This window comes from Nyctereutes procyonoides, unplaced genomic scaffold, assembly GCF_905146905.1.
Source record: "Nyctereutes procyonoides isolate TBG_1078 unplaced genomic scaffold, NYPRO_anot_genome, whole genome shotgun sequence".
NCBI lineage: Eukaryota > Metazoa > Chordata > Mammalia > Carnivora > Canidae > Nyctereutes > Nyctereutes procyonoides.
In genome coordinates, this window is record NW_026575140.1 from 83754466 (window position 1) to 83770281 (window position 15816).

Consider the following 15816-nt stretch of genomic DNA (forward strand, 5'->3'; position numbering starts at 1 on the left):
TTCCCGTCTTGGGGTTCAGACTAACCTTCTATCCCCTTCCTGTTAGTTTCCATATTCAGCACTTTTTTTCTTTTCAGCAGTAAAATCATTCTCTGTGGGAGGAGGATTTAACTTTGATGTTTAGAGATGCCCTTTAAATGTGGTTATGGTCAAAACAGTGACTGTGAAAACTCAAAGTCAACAGGCAAAGGTAGATACCACGGGAGAGATGGAGAAGCATCTAATGGGGACCATGATTAACACAAGGCCACAGCTCTGGATTCTGTTACACGGCATGCCTTTATAGAACACAGAGACCCTCTTCTCTGAACTCATTTAGACTCATTCCCTTAATTTATTAAACTCCATTAAATAAAGTACTTTCATCTGCAAAGGATTCTAATTCCATTTTCTAGGAACTTGGCTGGCTGCCTTTCCCTGGGTCGCCCGCTGCAGAAGCCCCCTCCCCAGTAAGTGAAGATTTAAGGGGGGGAGGGGGGAGAGGAGAGGGAAGGGGGGGGCAGAGAGTTCAATAAAATAACTTGAGAAAATGGGCGAAGCGCTCTGAGTTCCCGTGGCGGGTTTGGCTCTGTGGCACAGCCAAGGACTATAGTCAGGGGGCTGGAAGGAGTTTGAGGGGCGAGCGTGAGTTTTGCAGTCGGGCTGCCAGCCGGGCGGTTCACTAGCTGAGAGACCTAAGGCATAGTATGAACCGCTTTAAGCCTCAATTTCCTTTTTAATAATATGAGGATCCTAATGAACCTCTTAAAATGCTTAAAAGAGGTAACGATCGTACAAGTTCCTTGTGAGCTTCAGAGTATCAAATAGTCCCTGTTCTGTTTATTCTTTTAATTAAAAAAAAAAGTGGTCCTTGTTTGCTTTTTATTTGTTTGTTTTCTCGTTGTTGTTTAGGGGTCCTCGTACTAGGCGGTTATCAGGGGAGGTAGGCCCGAAGGCCGAGACGGACTCTTCCTCACCGAGTGAACCTAGAGAGGCTCAGTTTCCCCATCTGGTTCATCCCGGCGCTGATTCCCGCAGCCAGGGTCAGAAACCTAGTGAAAAGGGTACAGGTTCAATCATCCTCCGCAGCCTTGGATCTGGGTTCTCTTGTTGCCGATTAAAGTGGTAGGAAATGTTCTGGTCCCTGAGGCTCCGTAAGAAGTTTGCTGAAACTTAGCCACAGAAAACAACCGTGATGCTCATGACCATGACCTTCATCTGAAGGCTCGTTGCCCCGAGTCTGGAGGCTGATGCTGGCCGGTGGCTGGCGGCCTCGGGGTCCTCTCCGTGTGGGCCTCTCCAGGCATGTCGTTCATCTGCGTGGGCTGGTTTGGGCTTCCTCGAGGCATGGTGGCTGCTTTCTGAGGCCTAGAGCCCCGAGACAGAACGAGAAGCAGGTGGAAGTCCTGCTGCCTTTTATCACCTGGCCTTGGAAGGCCCGCCAGGTGACTCCTGCGACCTTCTGCTTGTTGAGGCAGTTATAAAGGCCCAGCTGGGCTCCAGGGGGCAGGGAAGTAGAGCCTGTCTGCTGACGGCGAGTGGCGGGGCTTGGCTATATCATCATGGCCCTTTTGGGAAAAGACAGCCCAGCAAATATGAGCGAGCACAAGGCAGCTCCAGCACCACACCGTGCACCCAGGGGTTTCCGCTTAATATTTGGTGGCTGACTCATGCTTTCCATCTTCTTCTTTATTCAACCTGTCACAGAGTGTACCTTCTTTTCATTTTTTTAAAATTTATTTATTCATGAGAGACACAGAGAGAGAGGCAGAGACACAGGCAGAGGGAGAAGCAGGCTCCCTGCGGGGAGCCCGATGCGGGACTCGATCCCGGGACCCTGGGATCATGACCTGAGCCGAAGGTAGATGCTCAATCGCTGAGCCACCCAGGCATCCCAAGTTTACGTTCTTTTCATTTGAAGTTTTACCTTCTGTCCATCTGCCCTGTGTGGGGCCGAAATAATGAGCAAGGAGTGGGTGCATGGCTGGCAATGAGAGAAGAGTCAGAGAAGCAAAAGGCTCGACCTAACTCACAGCTTTAGATACGACCACGGTACTTTAGATGTGACTGTGACGAGACCCCCCCCTCCCCTGCCCCGACCCTGAGCTGGATGGTCCCACTGCTGCAGAGCCTGCCGATTTTCGAAAACAGAGAAGTCAGAGCGTTTTGCTTCCTACCTAGAATCTTGTCTGAATTTCATATGCTCTCTGGCTGACAAGAAAAGGGACTTCATGTCATTATGCAAAGAATGTAATAAAAAGCCAAAGCTGGTGTGCTTCCCTGCGGTGACCCAGAGATTAGCTTTCCAGAGGCCTGGTCTGGGACTCCAGCGGACCCGCTGAGCAGGGCAGCAGCAGGGAACTTGGGGTGGTTGCTTTTGAGGGCCCTTGCACCCACCCAGCCAAGCTCATCGGCCACAGAGACGGGTCCTCTAAGGGTTCCGGGCAGGGGAGAGGGAGTGTAAGGGGGAGGACACAAAGTAGAATTAGTGCTTCTTGGGGCCCCATGTCTTGGATCATTCCCTGTGCTTAGCATAAAAACTCAACCCAGCTGTAAGAATGAGCAAAGGACAGGGTCTCCCCTCCATGGTGGCGTCTGGCGCTTTTCCTCCTCTGACTCTTATACGTGTATTCTTTTGTGGACAGGACCACGGCAGAAATTTCTTTCATGTATTCCCAAATAGAATGCAGAGATGATCCAGGCATCGTCTTAAACTTTTTTTTTTTTCCTCCCGCTACTCTGGGGTTTTTTCCATCTCTGTTTCAGCAAAGCTTTTTCAGAGATGCAATTGTTTGCTCATCATTAATATCAGCCAGGCCATCATGTGGCAATGCTCTGACCACATCTCCCTATCACCCAACTGACGTGCACACGAAGAGTAACATTTGTCTTAATCTAAGGAAAACAAATTTGGGAAGATACATCTGCTAGTATTTAAAAAAAAAAAGAAGAAAGAAAGAAAGAAAGAAAGAAAGAAAGAAAGAAAGAAAGAAAGAAAGAAAGAAAGAAAGAAAAGGAAGAGAAAGAAAGATATATATATTTCTTATATATATCTATATATCTATATATATATATAGATATATAGATGACAAATTCCAAAATAGGGAAGTTTTTTTTTATTAATGAATTCACAGACGCATATGGCATTTTTCTGATATTTCTCCCATATACGATGTACGATGTACGCGTGGCACTCCCAGTAGGTGGTAGCCACCTCTACTTTGATTAGCTCAGCACTAAATGGCTCTTCCCGTCACTTGCCTGGCTACTTAACAGAATGTTATCTGTGCCATCTAGAAGCCTGAATTCAGAAGCCAGAAAGGTTTTCGGGCTGCAATGAAACAACGTGCATGGTTTGAAAAATAGGAGTGGAAACACATTAGCGAAGCAGACTCTGTTCTCAGAACCCTCATGGAATTTGCATTTCAAAATCTTGCTATTATCTCTAAACCTGCTAATTTTGAACCTTAAGCAACTTCCGTTGAAGTAACTCACCCAGGGGAGAAGAAGGTGTATCTCTGGCTTTATCTGCAACCCCCCCCCCCCCGCTCCATCTCATGGCTCCCATGCAAAGGTCCCAATGCCAACTCCTGGCATCCAGATTCTTTTAGATTTGACTATTTCCCACATCCTAAGAACTTTAGACACTTGCTCTGGGAAATTCACTTGCAGTATCTCATTTGACCTTTACTCAATATCTGCCAGGTGAGGCACTGTCATTACCCTCATTCTATGGATAAGGAAATGAAGTTCGGAGAGTATAAATAAATCGCAGTAGGTGACACACTAATGAGCAACTGATGGAGCTCAGACTGGGATTCATCTCTCCCCAGCTCCAAAGATTGGGCTCTAAATTACAATAAACTCAGGAGTTGTCCTTGAGCACTCACGGTCTCCCTGGGAGGGGACTAGGCAGCCGACCTGAATTTGAACCCCAGATCACACTCACTTGCTGTGTCACCTGAGCGAGTTCTTTCACTTTTCTGAATTGTCATGTTCCCATCTGAAAAAAATAGAGGTAATAACAGTGCATCCCTGATAGAATTGCTAAGAGGATTAAATTAGATTACTCATATAAATAGGGCCTCACACCTAACAAATGCTACGCTAATTGTCTGCTATGACCTCTTTTCTTTTTTCTTTTTTATCAGTTCAACTTATTTATTTGTTTGTTTTATGAATTTATTTTTTTATTTGGGTTCAATTTGCCAACATATAGCATAACACCCAGTGCTCATCCCATCCAGTGCCCCGCTCAGTGCCCATCACCCAGTCACCCCCACCCCCCACCCACCTCCCTTTCTACCACCCCTAGTTCGTTTCCCAGAGTTAGGAGTCTCTCATGTTCTGTCTCCCTTTCTGATATTTCCCACTCATTTTTTCTCCTTTCCTCTTTATTCCCTTTCACGATTTTTTATATTCCCCAAATGAATGAGACCATATAATGTTTGTCCTTCTCTGATTGACTCATTTCACTCAGCATAATACCCTCCAGTTCCATCCACGTTGAAGCAAATGGTGGGTATTTGTCTTTCTAATGGCTGAGTATATGACCACTTTTCAATAATGAGACTGCAGGAGATATTAGAAGCGATGTTATAAGGCCCTTCATCCAAATTGGGTAAGGAGCATCCCATACCAAGACAGGTGCCCCATTCGCCCTATACCTTTGTTGGTTCCCTGGACCAGCAGGGGATCATGGGAAGGGAGGTTGACACAGTTTGGTCAACATTTCTGTGGGCAAATATGGCCATCCACTTAGCTCACAACTCCAGCTGCCACTCCAGGTAGTTGACCTTGTCTGAGCTCTCTGGCAAATGGGTCAAGTGGGGTGCTAATGTGCTTGGAGTCAAGGCACCATGTGCCTCCCTCTGGGTCCAGGACTCAGTGGCTGAGGGACCAGAGCACCCTGAATTACAAGCCTCGTTGTCCCAGCAATCAGCAGAGCAAAGGAAAGATGCTTCTCAGAATATAATGATGACACCAATCCAGGGCTTCCTTTCCCAGTGACAGCTATTAGGGCAAAGAATTAACCCTGAAACGGGGGCCACACAGGGTTAGGGTGCCTATACCTTCTGTCTTCTTCACCTTGAAGCCAATTTTTATGTAGCATGCTCAAAGCAACCCGGACTCAACCACCTTGTAAAGAATAACTTGTCTTTTGTGTCATGCCCAAAGTCAATAGAAAAAGTGAAGCTGTTCTGAACTGAAGGAACTTAGTGGCCCTAAGAATAGTTTGTGAATTTCATGTGGAAGGTCTCTCTAAACTCGGTTTCTCATCCAAAAATTAAATTCTTATCAAGTCATCAGCCAAAAGCTCTTGAAAACTGACAAGTCCTTCCTGCAAGGAGTTTTTGGTGTTAAGATTTTTATGTTTAAACTTCTAGAAGTGTTAAGAGTTTAAGTAAAAGTAAACAGCTTTATAAGACATACATAAAACAGCAAGAGCTGCACGTGTGTAAAACCTATAAGTATGTGATTGAAATGTCTGCCAGCTGAATAGCTTCTCACGTGATAAAAGCAGTAGCTTGGTGCCTACACCCACACCTGTTACCCTCTGGTGGTCCCCATGAGTCCCCAGCAGTGACATCATGCTCTCATACAAGTCTGCTGGCCACAGACACCCGGGGCCATGTTCTGTGCCCGCCCCTCCCTCTTGGCCTGTCCTCCTTCACTGCGCCCACTGCCACCAAAGCAGTTCGGAGAAGGCTCCCCATCTTAAAGACAGAAGCATACTTGCCAGGGGTGTGGTCTTGGGATGCTCCCATAGCTCCCAGCCTCCAATGACTAAAGGAGTGCTGTTTCCTTTCAGAGATGGTGAGAATGTTCTCATCCCCAATTTAATTGTCCACCAGGATCTTAAATCAGCCTGTTTGGGGTCCAGTCTGCCCAAATCTATTATTCCCACAAAGTGGCCTTCATCTCCGGCCTCCTGCCCTTAGGAGCTGTTCTCCTCCATCTCTCTCTTTCCAGCCTCCCCCAACCACAAATTCTTTTCTTCATACTGTTATGGGGCAAGGGTGGGGGGAGCCCATTGCTTAGCAATTGCTTAGCAATGACTGGAAGTAGGAGAGAGAGTGAGAGTGAGAGAGAGAGAGAGAGAGGGCTTGTGCCTACCCAAGCAGTATTCTTACTGGGCTGTTAAAAGTTCAAATGAGTTAGAGGGAATTATCAGGGAAGGTTTCATGGGGTGAGGAAGATCTCATTTACCTTAGAAAATAGGGAGCATCAGATGCACGTGCAGGTGGAAAGGACAAAGAAAGGGTGCCCACAGCCCAAGGCCAGACAAAGTGATGCAAGCCCAAACAGAGGGAGAGAGTGGGAACAGGGGGCATTGGGCAGGAGGTGCAGGAGGGGGAAGTCATGAAACGTGAGGGTGGGTAAGGCTGAGTTGTGGGAAAGCAAGCGGCTGGCAGGAGATCTGCTGAGGTCCACATGGAGCGAGCTCTCGGAGGTTGGAAGTTGCGCCGTGGCAGGATGTATTTCCAACTTCCAAGGGAGCTGCAGCTGACCGGAGAATGTGCAAGGAGGGCTGAGTGAGGGCGGAGCGGGCCAGCGTGTAGTCGTGAGGGAAAGAGCCTGAAAAAGAAAGGCAATGGGACGCACACGTGCCTGGCCTGCTGGACGAAGACCGGTCAGGCAGGAGGGGCCAGACAGGTTCTGGAGGAAGCCAGGGTTCTCTGCCCCTGTGATGTTACCACTTGGCTGGAGTCTCTTTTGATTGTGAACTATATTCCAAAATGAGTTCAAACAAGTTTTCTGCCCTTTACCACACGGTCACTTTGTCCCGTCAGCTATTTGTTCTCATTTCCCCCAGAAGTCTCTCTATGGTCTGCCATCCAAGCCCCCAAATTTACCTTATCTGTTTCTGTTGCCATCTTTGACTTGAACCTTGGTTTTGCCACCTGCTTGGCACCCTTGGACTTGGAACCCTTCCTTCTCTTGCTTCCTGGCCCGCTCTCTTTGGGGATAGTGATGGGAGGGATCTTTCCTATTTCCTTAGGGCATCGCTATCCCCAGCCCCACCTCTTTTCCTTCAAATATTCCATCATTGCTTCCCCTGACCTCGAGGAAGGGAGGTAAGATGTTCTTTAATTGGAAACTCTGAGATTTGTGCAGGATTGGCCAAGCATAAAGCCACTCTCTGCAGTAGAAGACGATACCCAATTCCTTACATGGTCTCTCTTTGCAGCAGGGTTGGTGAGCGTTCACCTTTATCATCAGAAGCACACTGATGGGTCCTAGGTGGGAATGTGTCTCTGCTCCTCATGTAGGACCCCCCTGGAATTTCAGGGACTCAGGCTCGACTCTCTGGAAGATTATAATGTCATGCTTTTCAACCTGGAACCATAACACGGAGGGCCTGGATGGCAACTCAAAACTGGTTTGGGACCTGGAGCCAGGTCTGCTCCCTAACAGGATGCAGAGGATGGGTCCAATAATGGAAAGACAGGGGTTCTAGGAAGCCCAGCTTTTATCTGAGCATGACTCAAGGGCACTTAAGTGAAACATGAAGAAGGATCCCAGCATCTCTTAGGTCTGAGTCAAGGGACACCTCTGTGGTTGGGGGACGTGAGCCTTTCGATATTGTTCAGGCAGCTCAGCTTTGAAACTGCCATCTCTGACCGTATCTACACCATCCAAAGCCTTCTGGTGCAGGACCAGACTTCCTGGAGCAGGTTCCAGTAATTCTTCCCCGATCCCAGCCGGAAACAGCCGCAGAAGAGCCTTTTTCTTTGAAATCTGGCTGTCCTCCTGCTGGGGTGGAGAACGACCCTGGGAGAAACAGTGACAGTCGGCTGGTAGAGCGGACTGTCATTTTACAAGGTATAAGGAGGGCTTAAGCAAAGGGGCTGTGTTACGGCTGCCATCACCAAATTCCACAGACTGGGTGGCTTTAGCAACACATTATTCTCTCACAGTTCTGGAGGCTGGAAGTGCAAGATAGGTTGCTGGCGGGCTCTGAGGGCGCTTCTCCTTGGCTTGCAGATGGCTTGCTGTCTCTCCTCATGGCGGGCTCTGGGTGTCCAGATATCCTCTTCCTATAAGGACACCAGTCAGATTGGATCAGGGCCCACTCGAAGAGCCTCATTTCAACTGAATCACCTCCTTAAAGCCCCTTTCTCCAAATACAGCCAGATTCCGAGGTATTGGAGTTAGGGCTCTAACATGTGAATTTAAGGGAAAAGTAGCAAATAGCCTAAGAAAACCTTCACTGGAACGCTAGGAATCATCATAGCTGACATCTGTCGGGTGGCAGTGGGTGCCAGAGACTGTTCTAAGCATTTTCTGTATATCATTCCATCTCATTTTCACAATTGCAGATTGTATAATTACCGATTATATAGATTATAAATTAATTCTGGGTTAGAGATCGTTCCCTTCTTTTCTGAAAGGCAGACAACTTACTTTGGTTTAATTATGCAATCTAGTGAACATCACACCCCAGTCTGTGGCCCGGGGCCTCTGTGATCTGATGTGAGCTGGAATAGTGGGAGCATCTTCTCGTGGTGCTTTGGTGGGTAGGAGGTCTCTGCAAAGTGCCAGGCTCCCTTGCGCAGTGCGGATCTCCGCAAGCCAGCCTTACACCAGGTGATGGGACAGGAGGCGTGGGCAGATTGAGAGTCTCTGCTGGATTCCCCCATCCACAGAGCTGGGCTTCTGCCCTCGTTCCTGGGCAAGCTGAATCATCAGAATTAAGACAGGAAGCTCTCATCTCCAGGAGCCAGGCAAGAAAGCATGACCGAGCACTGTCCCCAGGAGGCAGGCAGCCTCCCAACTGAGTCACGGATGTGTAAGATGCACCGCACATCCTGGAGAACCCCCCTGCACAGTGCGGGGCAGTTTTTCAAGCTAGACACCTGTACCAAGCCTTTTCTCATTTAACCCACCTATCAGCTCTGAAAAAGCTATTCTTACTCCTGTTTACAGATAAGGAAACTGAAATTAGAAGCAGCCACAGCCCTGGGCCCCACCCTTCCCTAGAGTGACCTTAAGCTGGATGCTTAACCTTTCTGAGTGGGTCTTGCTGGCCTCACCTATAAAATCAAGGCTCACTTTCATATCCCCCTCCAGCCCGACTGCTCCAGCAAGCACCACCAGGTCCCCGCACACACGCACACCGTGGACCCACTCCTCCTGGCCCCCTGCTCCCCGCCCTCCTTCCTACAGACCCAACAGTGAACACGGCTCCCCCAGCCCCACTCCGCTGCCCCAAACCCCTCCTCACCAGGGTAACCTGCTGAGAACCCAGTGAGTTTGCATACTGGTAAACTTGCCCCAGGAGTGTGAGTCAATCAGCAAGCCGGACTGGCCGCCTGGGGTAGCCCTGGGCCACCTTGCCAGCTCAGAAGGAGACTAGGTCAAGAGTGACATGAGGTGAACTGACACTGGGCTTTCCGTCTCCCTCTCTGACCCTCCAGGAGGCTCTGTCGGTGGTGAGCGACGACCAGTCCCTCTTCGACTCTGCCTACGGAGCGGCGGCCCATCTCCCCAAGGCTGACATGACCGCCTCAGGGAGCCCTGACTATGGCCAGCCCCACAAAATCAACCCCCTCCCACCGCAGCAGGAGTGGATTAATCAGCCGGTGAGGGTCAATGTCAAGCGGGAGTATGACCACATGAATGGATCCAGGTAAGCCCACCAGGCCTGCGCTGCTCCTAGGGGTGGGCACGGCCGGCTGCCAGGTGCGGGGCTGCGGAGGCTCGAGGCAGGCTTGCTCCCCAGGTACCTGAATCAAGCAGATCTGACCTAAGTGGCCTCTGGCCCTCAGGGTGTCTAGAGCAGGTGGGGGCTCCGGTGCTGGGCTGGGGAGCCTGAGTCAGTCCCTAGAGAGTTGAGATGAAAGGCTGGGGATTGAGCAGGGCCAGGAAAGTCCATCTGGCTCTCTGCACCTTGGTACAGCCCTCAAAGGCCAGGTCAGAGTCAGGCTCGTGGCCCTATGCAGACACTCTGGAACACCTATTTTGTGTCAGGCCTGGGTGGAGTCCCTCTTGGGGGTAACTTAGTGACGACATACATTACCTGTCCTGTTGAAGATACTTGACCTCTCTGGGTCAGTCTCAAAGATGACCAAACCATCCGTGCAGTAAAAGTTGAGAAGTGAGAACAAAGACGATCACGTCTACAGGCTTCCTGTGCCAGGGAGGACGCATCACACTTGGGAGGTGTATTAGAAATTGGTGGTGCCCAGGGCAGTAAGACTTTCCTCATGGAAACAGGGAGGAGAGCCCAAGCAAAGAAGCATCACAGGAGCAAGGAAGGGCACACCTGGAGGGTGGGTAGCCCACGTTTCACTCCCGGCTGTGCCCTCGGACGAGCTATTTAGCTGAGCTCCAGCTTCCTCCTTTCTGAACCGGGGGCTGGAGGATTTGCTCCTTCACAGGCCTGTTTGGTTGACTCTGATGCGGTAGAGGGAGGACCCAGGGCAGTGCCTAGGACGCAGAAAGTGCTTGATAGCGATCGCGATCGTCCTGAGCCAAGGCTTAAAAGAGAGAAAATATGAGTTTTATTCGTGGACTATCAGGCCAGCCAATGGGCCTACAGCACAAGGAGATAAAAATGGAAATTAAAAGAGGGCTCTGGGGGATCCCTGGGTGGCTCAGCGGTTGAGCGCTTACCTTTGGCCCAGAGTATGATCGGGGAGACCCGGGATCGAATCCCGCATCGGGCTTCATGCATGAGCCTGCTTCTCCCTCTGCCTGTGTCTCTGCCTCTCTCTCTCTCTCTCTCTCTCTCTCTCTCTCTCTCTCTCTGTGTGTGTCTCTCATGAATAAATAAAAGTTTTAAAAAAAATTTAAAAGAAAAATAAAAGAGAGAGGGCTCTGAATGGCATGCTTAGAAAATAGAGGATTTATTCCACATGCAGATACCGACCTGAAGCATAAACTTGATGCGTAACATCTTCAGAGCTTGGTTTACAGAGTTGTGTACAGAGGGTGGGTGAGGAAGGAAGTGTCAGAAAGAGAAGACATTAGTGAAATATCCCACTAAGAAATTATCAAGTTCTGATTCAAGTGATGGTAATGATCAGGGAAATCAGAAGGAATAGATACAAGAAGGACACAGCAAAGGGATAATGTGCAGGCCTCAGGTGGACAAATATTGAAGTCTATGGGGGAGCGGGGACAGAGGGTATATGAGAGGAGAGAGTAAAAAAAAAATGGCTTGAGCTTGCATGTTTTTGGGAAGGATGGTGCGGTTAGCCACGGGAGGTAGGAAAGGAAATGCTTTGAGAAGAGATGTCAATGTTCCCTCTGAGATCCCTGTGAGCAATCAGCAGGACATCCAGATAAAAATGTCTGCTGGGCCTTGGAAACTGAAGCGGAGATAATATTTGGGGGCTGGAACCTAGGTTTGGGCATCATCTCTAAAGAGCTGTCACTAAGGGTGGGTGAGGTCACCGAGGAACCAAGTCTAGAGGAGCCAACAGAAGGGGGTGAGCGTGCAGCTGGGAAGGAGACCTCCCCCAGACAACTCTTGGTCTCAGACCTGCCTGTGGGAACACCCAGCCCTACCACATCTCAGCCCCACTAACCAGAACCAGCCACTGGGATCGCAGCCACCGTCCCAGAGTCTAGCAGTTGACGAAGGCCCGGAGGTTCTAAGCCAGGAGCCTCTCACATGAGCGTCTCTCCACAAATATAATAAAGATAATGAGGTCCTCACCGTGTAGGGAGGGTATCGCTTGCTAAATGTTTTTCTCCGTATTATCTTATCATTTGCTCCCCACCGTGATCCTAGGAGATAAATGTTGCAATTACATTTTGATGTTTAAAGGCAGAGGGGGTTTGGGGGCAGGGGGTTGGCAGACGCCTCACGTAAGGATTTAGAGGAGGCACTGCTGGCACCGCCTCTCGGGCCCCTCCCTCCCCACCTGTACATCGTGCTTTGGGGCTCATGGTCCAGTTTCTGCCCCCACCCAACCTGGCAGTGCCTCCCAAACTGGTCCGACCCCAGGACGGACCTTTCTGATGCCTATCGAAAATCCAGATTCCACGCTTGGAGTGGGTTTGGTCTGTCGGAGCCTGAATCCCCTGCAGGCCCACCCCAAGCCAGACCAGCAGCTCCTGCCCTTCTAGAGCCACCTCAGTAGCACCCTGTTCTCCCCACTTCTGTTTGCCTTCCTGAAGTTTGTTCTTCAAACAGTGGCTAAAACCAACCCTTTTATTTTTTTTATAAAGTTTTCTTTTTTCTTTTTTTTGTAAGATTATTTATTTATGAGAGAGAGAAAGAGGGAGAGAAAGAGAGAGAGAGAGCACGCACAGAGGGAGAGGGAGAAGCAGACTCCTCACTAAGCAGGGAGCCCGATGTGGGACTCGATCCCGGGACTCCGGGATGGTGACCTTAGCCGAAGGCAGATGCTCAACCAACTGAGCCACCCAGGTGCCCCCAGAGTCAGCCTTTCAGAATATTTAACTCTTGCTCCAAATCCTTTAATAGCTTGTGACAAAATCTAAAGTCCTCCCCATGCCCGCCCCCCATCCCTATGAAACCCTTTTTATCCTTCCTGTCTCACTCCTTCCTTCTGCATCAGCCACATAAGACTCTGGGCCCCAAGCACACTCCTGCCTCAGAGTCTCCTGCCTGCAGTCCTCCTTTCTGGAACATTCCTACCCTGTCTAGGCATGTGACTCTCTCTCCTGCTTGTTCCAGGTCTCTGCCTGAATGTCACCCTCCCAGAGGCCTTCCCTGACCGCGGCACCCATCACTCTGGACCTTGCTTAGATTTTTCTTAGTCCTTCCTGGTCAACCACATCCCTCTCTATGCAGGCAAGGCCCTGTTTTGTTTACCGAGCAGTGCCCGGCACATGGTAGGTGCTCAATAAATAGTCATGAAATGAATAAGCAGATGGAGGCACGACTACCCAGCCTCAAAGGTGAAGATGCCTGTTCAAAGCCACATAGGTCATGGGTGTATATAGTCCACCAAAGTGTGTGGGCATCGCCTCGGCAAGAGCCTGGGTTTGCGCTCCGGGGAGGCTGCACTTAGGAGCTGACCACTGTCTCCCCAGGAGGGCACTCCCCATGTACGAATCCTGGGCAAAGAGGGCCCCCAAGGAAAGCAGCTTTCAGAACCCGCTTGCCAGCCGTCCCTGGCTGCAGTCAGAGCAGCAGGCAGCTGGAGGAGAGCTGTGTGAACGCCCCCAGGGAGCAGATGTGGCAGTTACGTGGCTCTGGTTGCACAGAGCAGCCCCTGCTTTTGATTTGCCTGTCCTGACCCAGAGCCTCTGCAGGTGACACGGCAGGTTCAGAAAGACCGGCGCGTTCTCACCCACCTGGGGAAACAAAGAAGACTCAGTGGGCTCTCAGAAATATTCTCCGAGAGCTCACATGTAGGCCACCGGCCTGGTGGGCAGCAGGGAGCAAGGGTTCTCAGAAAAATGACTTTGCTGAGGATGAGTCTATCATTTGGCCATGCAAAAAAAAAAAAAAAAAAAAAGACACTATGAGGAAGATGCCAGACAATTCAAATCTCTCATCGTGGACACTGTGCGTCCCCTAACCCCCTGAGTATTATTGAAATGGCCCCTTGAGTAGAAAGAATCCCTAACTTCAGACAGGAAAACCAAAGCAGAGAATCTCTCTCATTTGGGGTCTCCTGGCTCATGGACTAGATTTGTGGCATCCAGTGCAGCACACGTTGCTTCTGAGCACTTGAAATGTGGCTAATCCAAAACCGACACGTGCTCGAAATGTAGGATGCACAGCGGACTTTGAAGAGTGTGGGGGGTAGAAAACAAAGTAAAATAGCTCATTGGTTATTTTCATATTGATGATGTTGAAACGATCGTTTCTTTTGGCTGCGTGATCACTTCTTTTGGATAATTTTCTTTGGGCTGTGGTGAGTTAACATACTAATATATTCTAATATATTTTAAAATTCATTTCACCTGGGTTGTTTGAAAAATGTGGCTGCTAGAAAACTGAAAATTACGTAGGTGGGCTCACATTGTGCTTCAAACTGGACGCCACCGGGCCGGGACGCTTTGGACCGTCCCACGCTTCGCGGTGCAGGTGCATCTCTCCATGTCCTCTGATAGCTTGGGTTTCTGAGTTGGTTCATGCTTATTAGAGACCCTGTAGATATTTGTGTCTCTGGAGGAGGTATTCTCTGTGCCTAAAAGCTACAATGCCCCTCTCGCTTTTTAACCCCACTATTAAGTCACTTGGACCAGGGGTACGGGGTCACGTGGGGAGACTGAGGTCTGGCGAGCTCAGAGAAAGCCCCGCTTGCCCATGTTGTGGGATGCTTGCTGCCTTTCTCCAGCTCTTCGCGTCGTGGTTGAATGTGTTAGGTGAGTTGTTCTTGGAACAGCGTGGCCCAAAGGCTCTGTGACCTATGGAGACTTCAGCGACTTGACCCCAGGCTGTGGTCTGCAAATAACTCAGGTGTATCCCACCTCGCCCTCGGGGACTGGGGAAAACATCTCGTGAAAGAAAGAGTATTATTTTGTGGGGGGGAAATGCAAGGACCCGCTCGCCTTGTGTGCCTGGCATGCAGGACCTGAGTCAGCATGGCTCTACCCCAGACCCCCTAGCACTGGGCAGCGGGCTCTGGATGTTCCTAGGGGACGTGTAGGGACTTCACAGGGCCATCAGCCCCACACACCCTGGAACTTCTGCCTCTGTGATTGCAAAGCAGCTCCCCAGGTGCGCCCTTCGGTTCTGACCTTGCAGTAAAGAGCATGTCCCGAACCACCTGGGGGGAAGCCACCCTTGGGGTTCTGGAGAAGCTGTGAGCACCTAGTATGGAAGAAGATGAAAAATACCTATGGGATTAGGGCAAATGGCTATAATATGGGTGATTTTCTTTCCTTTCCTTGGTATTTGCTTTAATTTCTTGCATATTCCTCTTTTTTAAAGATTTTATTTCAGAAAGAGAGAAAGAGTGTATGGGGGGGGCATGAGTAAGGGGAGGGGCAGAGGGAGAGGGAGAAGCAGGCTCCCCGCTGAGCAGGGAACCCCACCCACAGGGCTCGATCCGGGACCCTGGGATCATGACGTTGGCCAGAGGCCGACGCTTAACCAACTGAGCCACCCGGCCACCCCGCATATTCCTTTTTAAAAACAACAAGTCATAGGCACACATCTAGTCACAGATCCTATAGAAATCTTAAAGACAACACGGATTCGCTCAGCTGATAAGTGTGTACATTGCACGGAAGACACACGTGACAGGTCCTACTGCAGCCGCGTGTCCTGGGTGGCCCTTGTGCGTTCGCGTGAGCCGCGTGATTACAGGGAATCCACTGGACGCCAGCGTGGGCTGCACACGTGTGGATCTGGGTGGCGTGTCCTGATCCCTGGGGGCTGAGTGAGGCGGTGGGGGAGACGCCTGTTAGAGGCTAACGTATCGGGGTCACCCTTGGGAGTGGTCTTCGTAATCTTCGCTCACCCAAATACCCACGATTTCTCACCTTGTTTTAAACTGCTGAACACTTTGCAAGGCACTCTTGGAAACCCCTGGCGGTATGTTTAAAGCAGTGCTCCCCGAACGTCCAAAAATAGAACCAGAGGAATAAAGAGCTTCCGTCGCCCCACGGTGAGAATAGAGGAAAGCGGTGCCAGGCCCACGTGCCCTTGCTGTGGCCTCTCTTGCCGTGGCTTCCTGCGCCCGGACGGGGAGATGCCCTGAGCTACACTCTTGGAACCGGCACCTCCTCCCGCGCCCTGCGGCCGCCGCGCCCGGGCCCTTGTCACCTGTCCCGGGGCTCTCAGCTGCCCGCGGGCCCGGCCCCACACTCCGAGTGCCCGTCTTAAGACAAACCAGCAGCCGCGCAGGCAAAGCTGAATGGCAAGGCCTCTTCCCCTCCATCTGCGCTCCCCCTCCTTGT

At 50.3% G+C, this 15816-nt stretch overlaps 1 protein-coding gene across 3 annotated transcripts in view; it reads left to right on the forward strand.

Moving 5' to 3' along the window:
• Positions 1-15816, forward strand: part of FLI1 (Fli-1 proto-oncogene, ETS transcription factor) — a 116581-nt gene that overhangs the window by 53789 nt on the left and 46976 nt on the right. For 2 of the 3 annotated variants that reach the window (XM_055306872.1, XM_055306871.1), the window contains exon 2: positions 9402-9613. The exons of the other annotated variant lie outside the window; for it this stretch is intronic. In XM_055306872.1, coding sequence (XP_055162847.1) covers positions 9483-9613 — 131 coding nt within the window. In that variant the 5' untranslated portion in view covers positions 9402-9482. The remainder of the gene's footprint in view (positions 1-9401; positions 9614-15816) is intronic. 3 annotated transcript variants of the gene reach the window in all.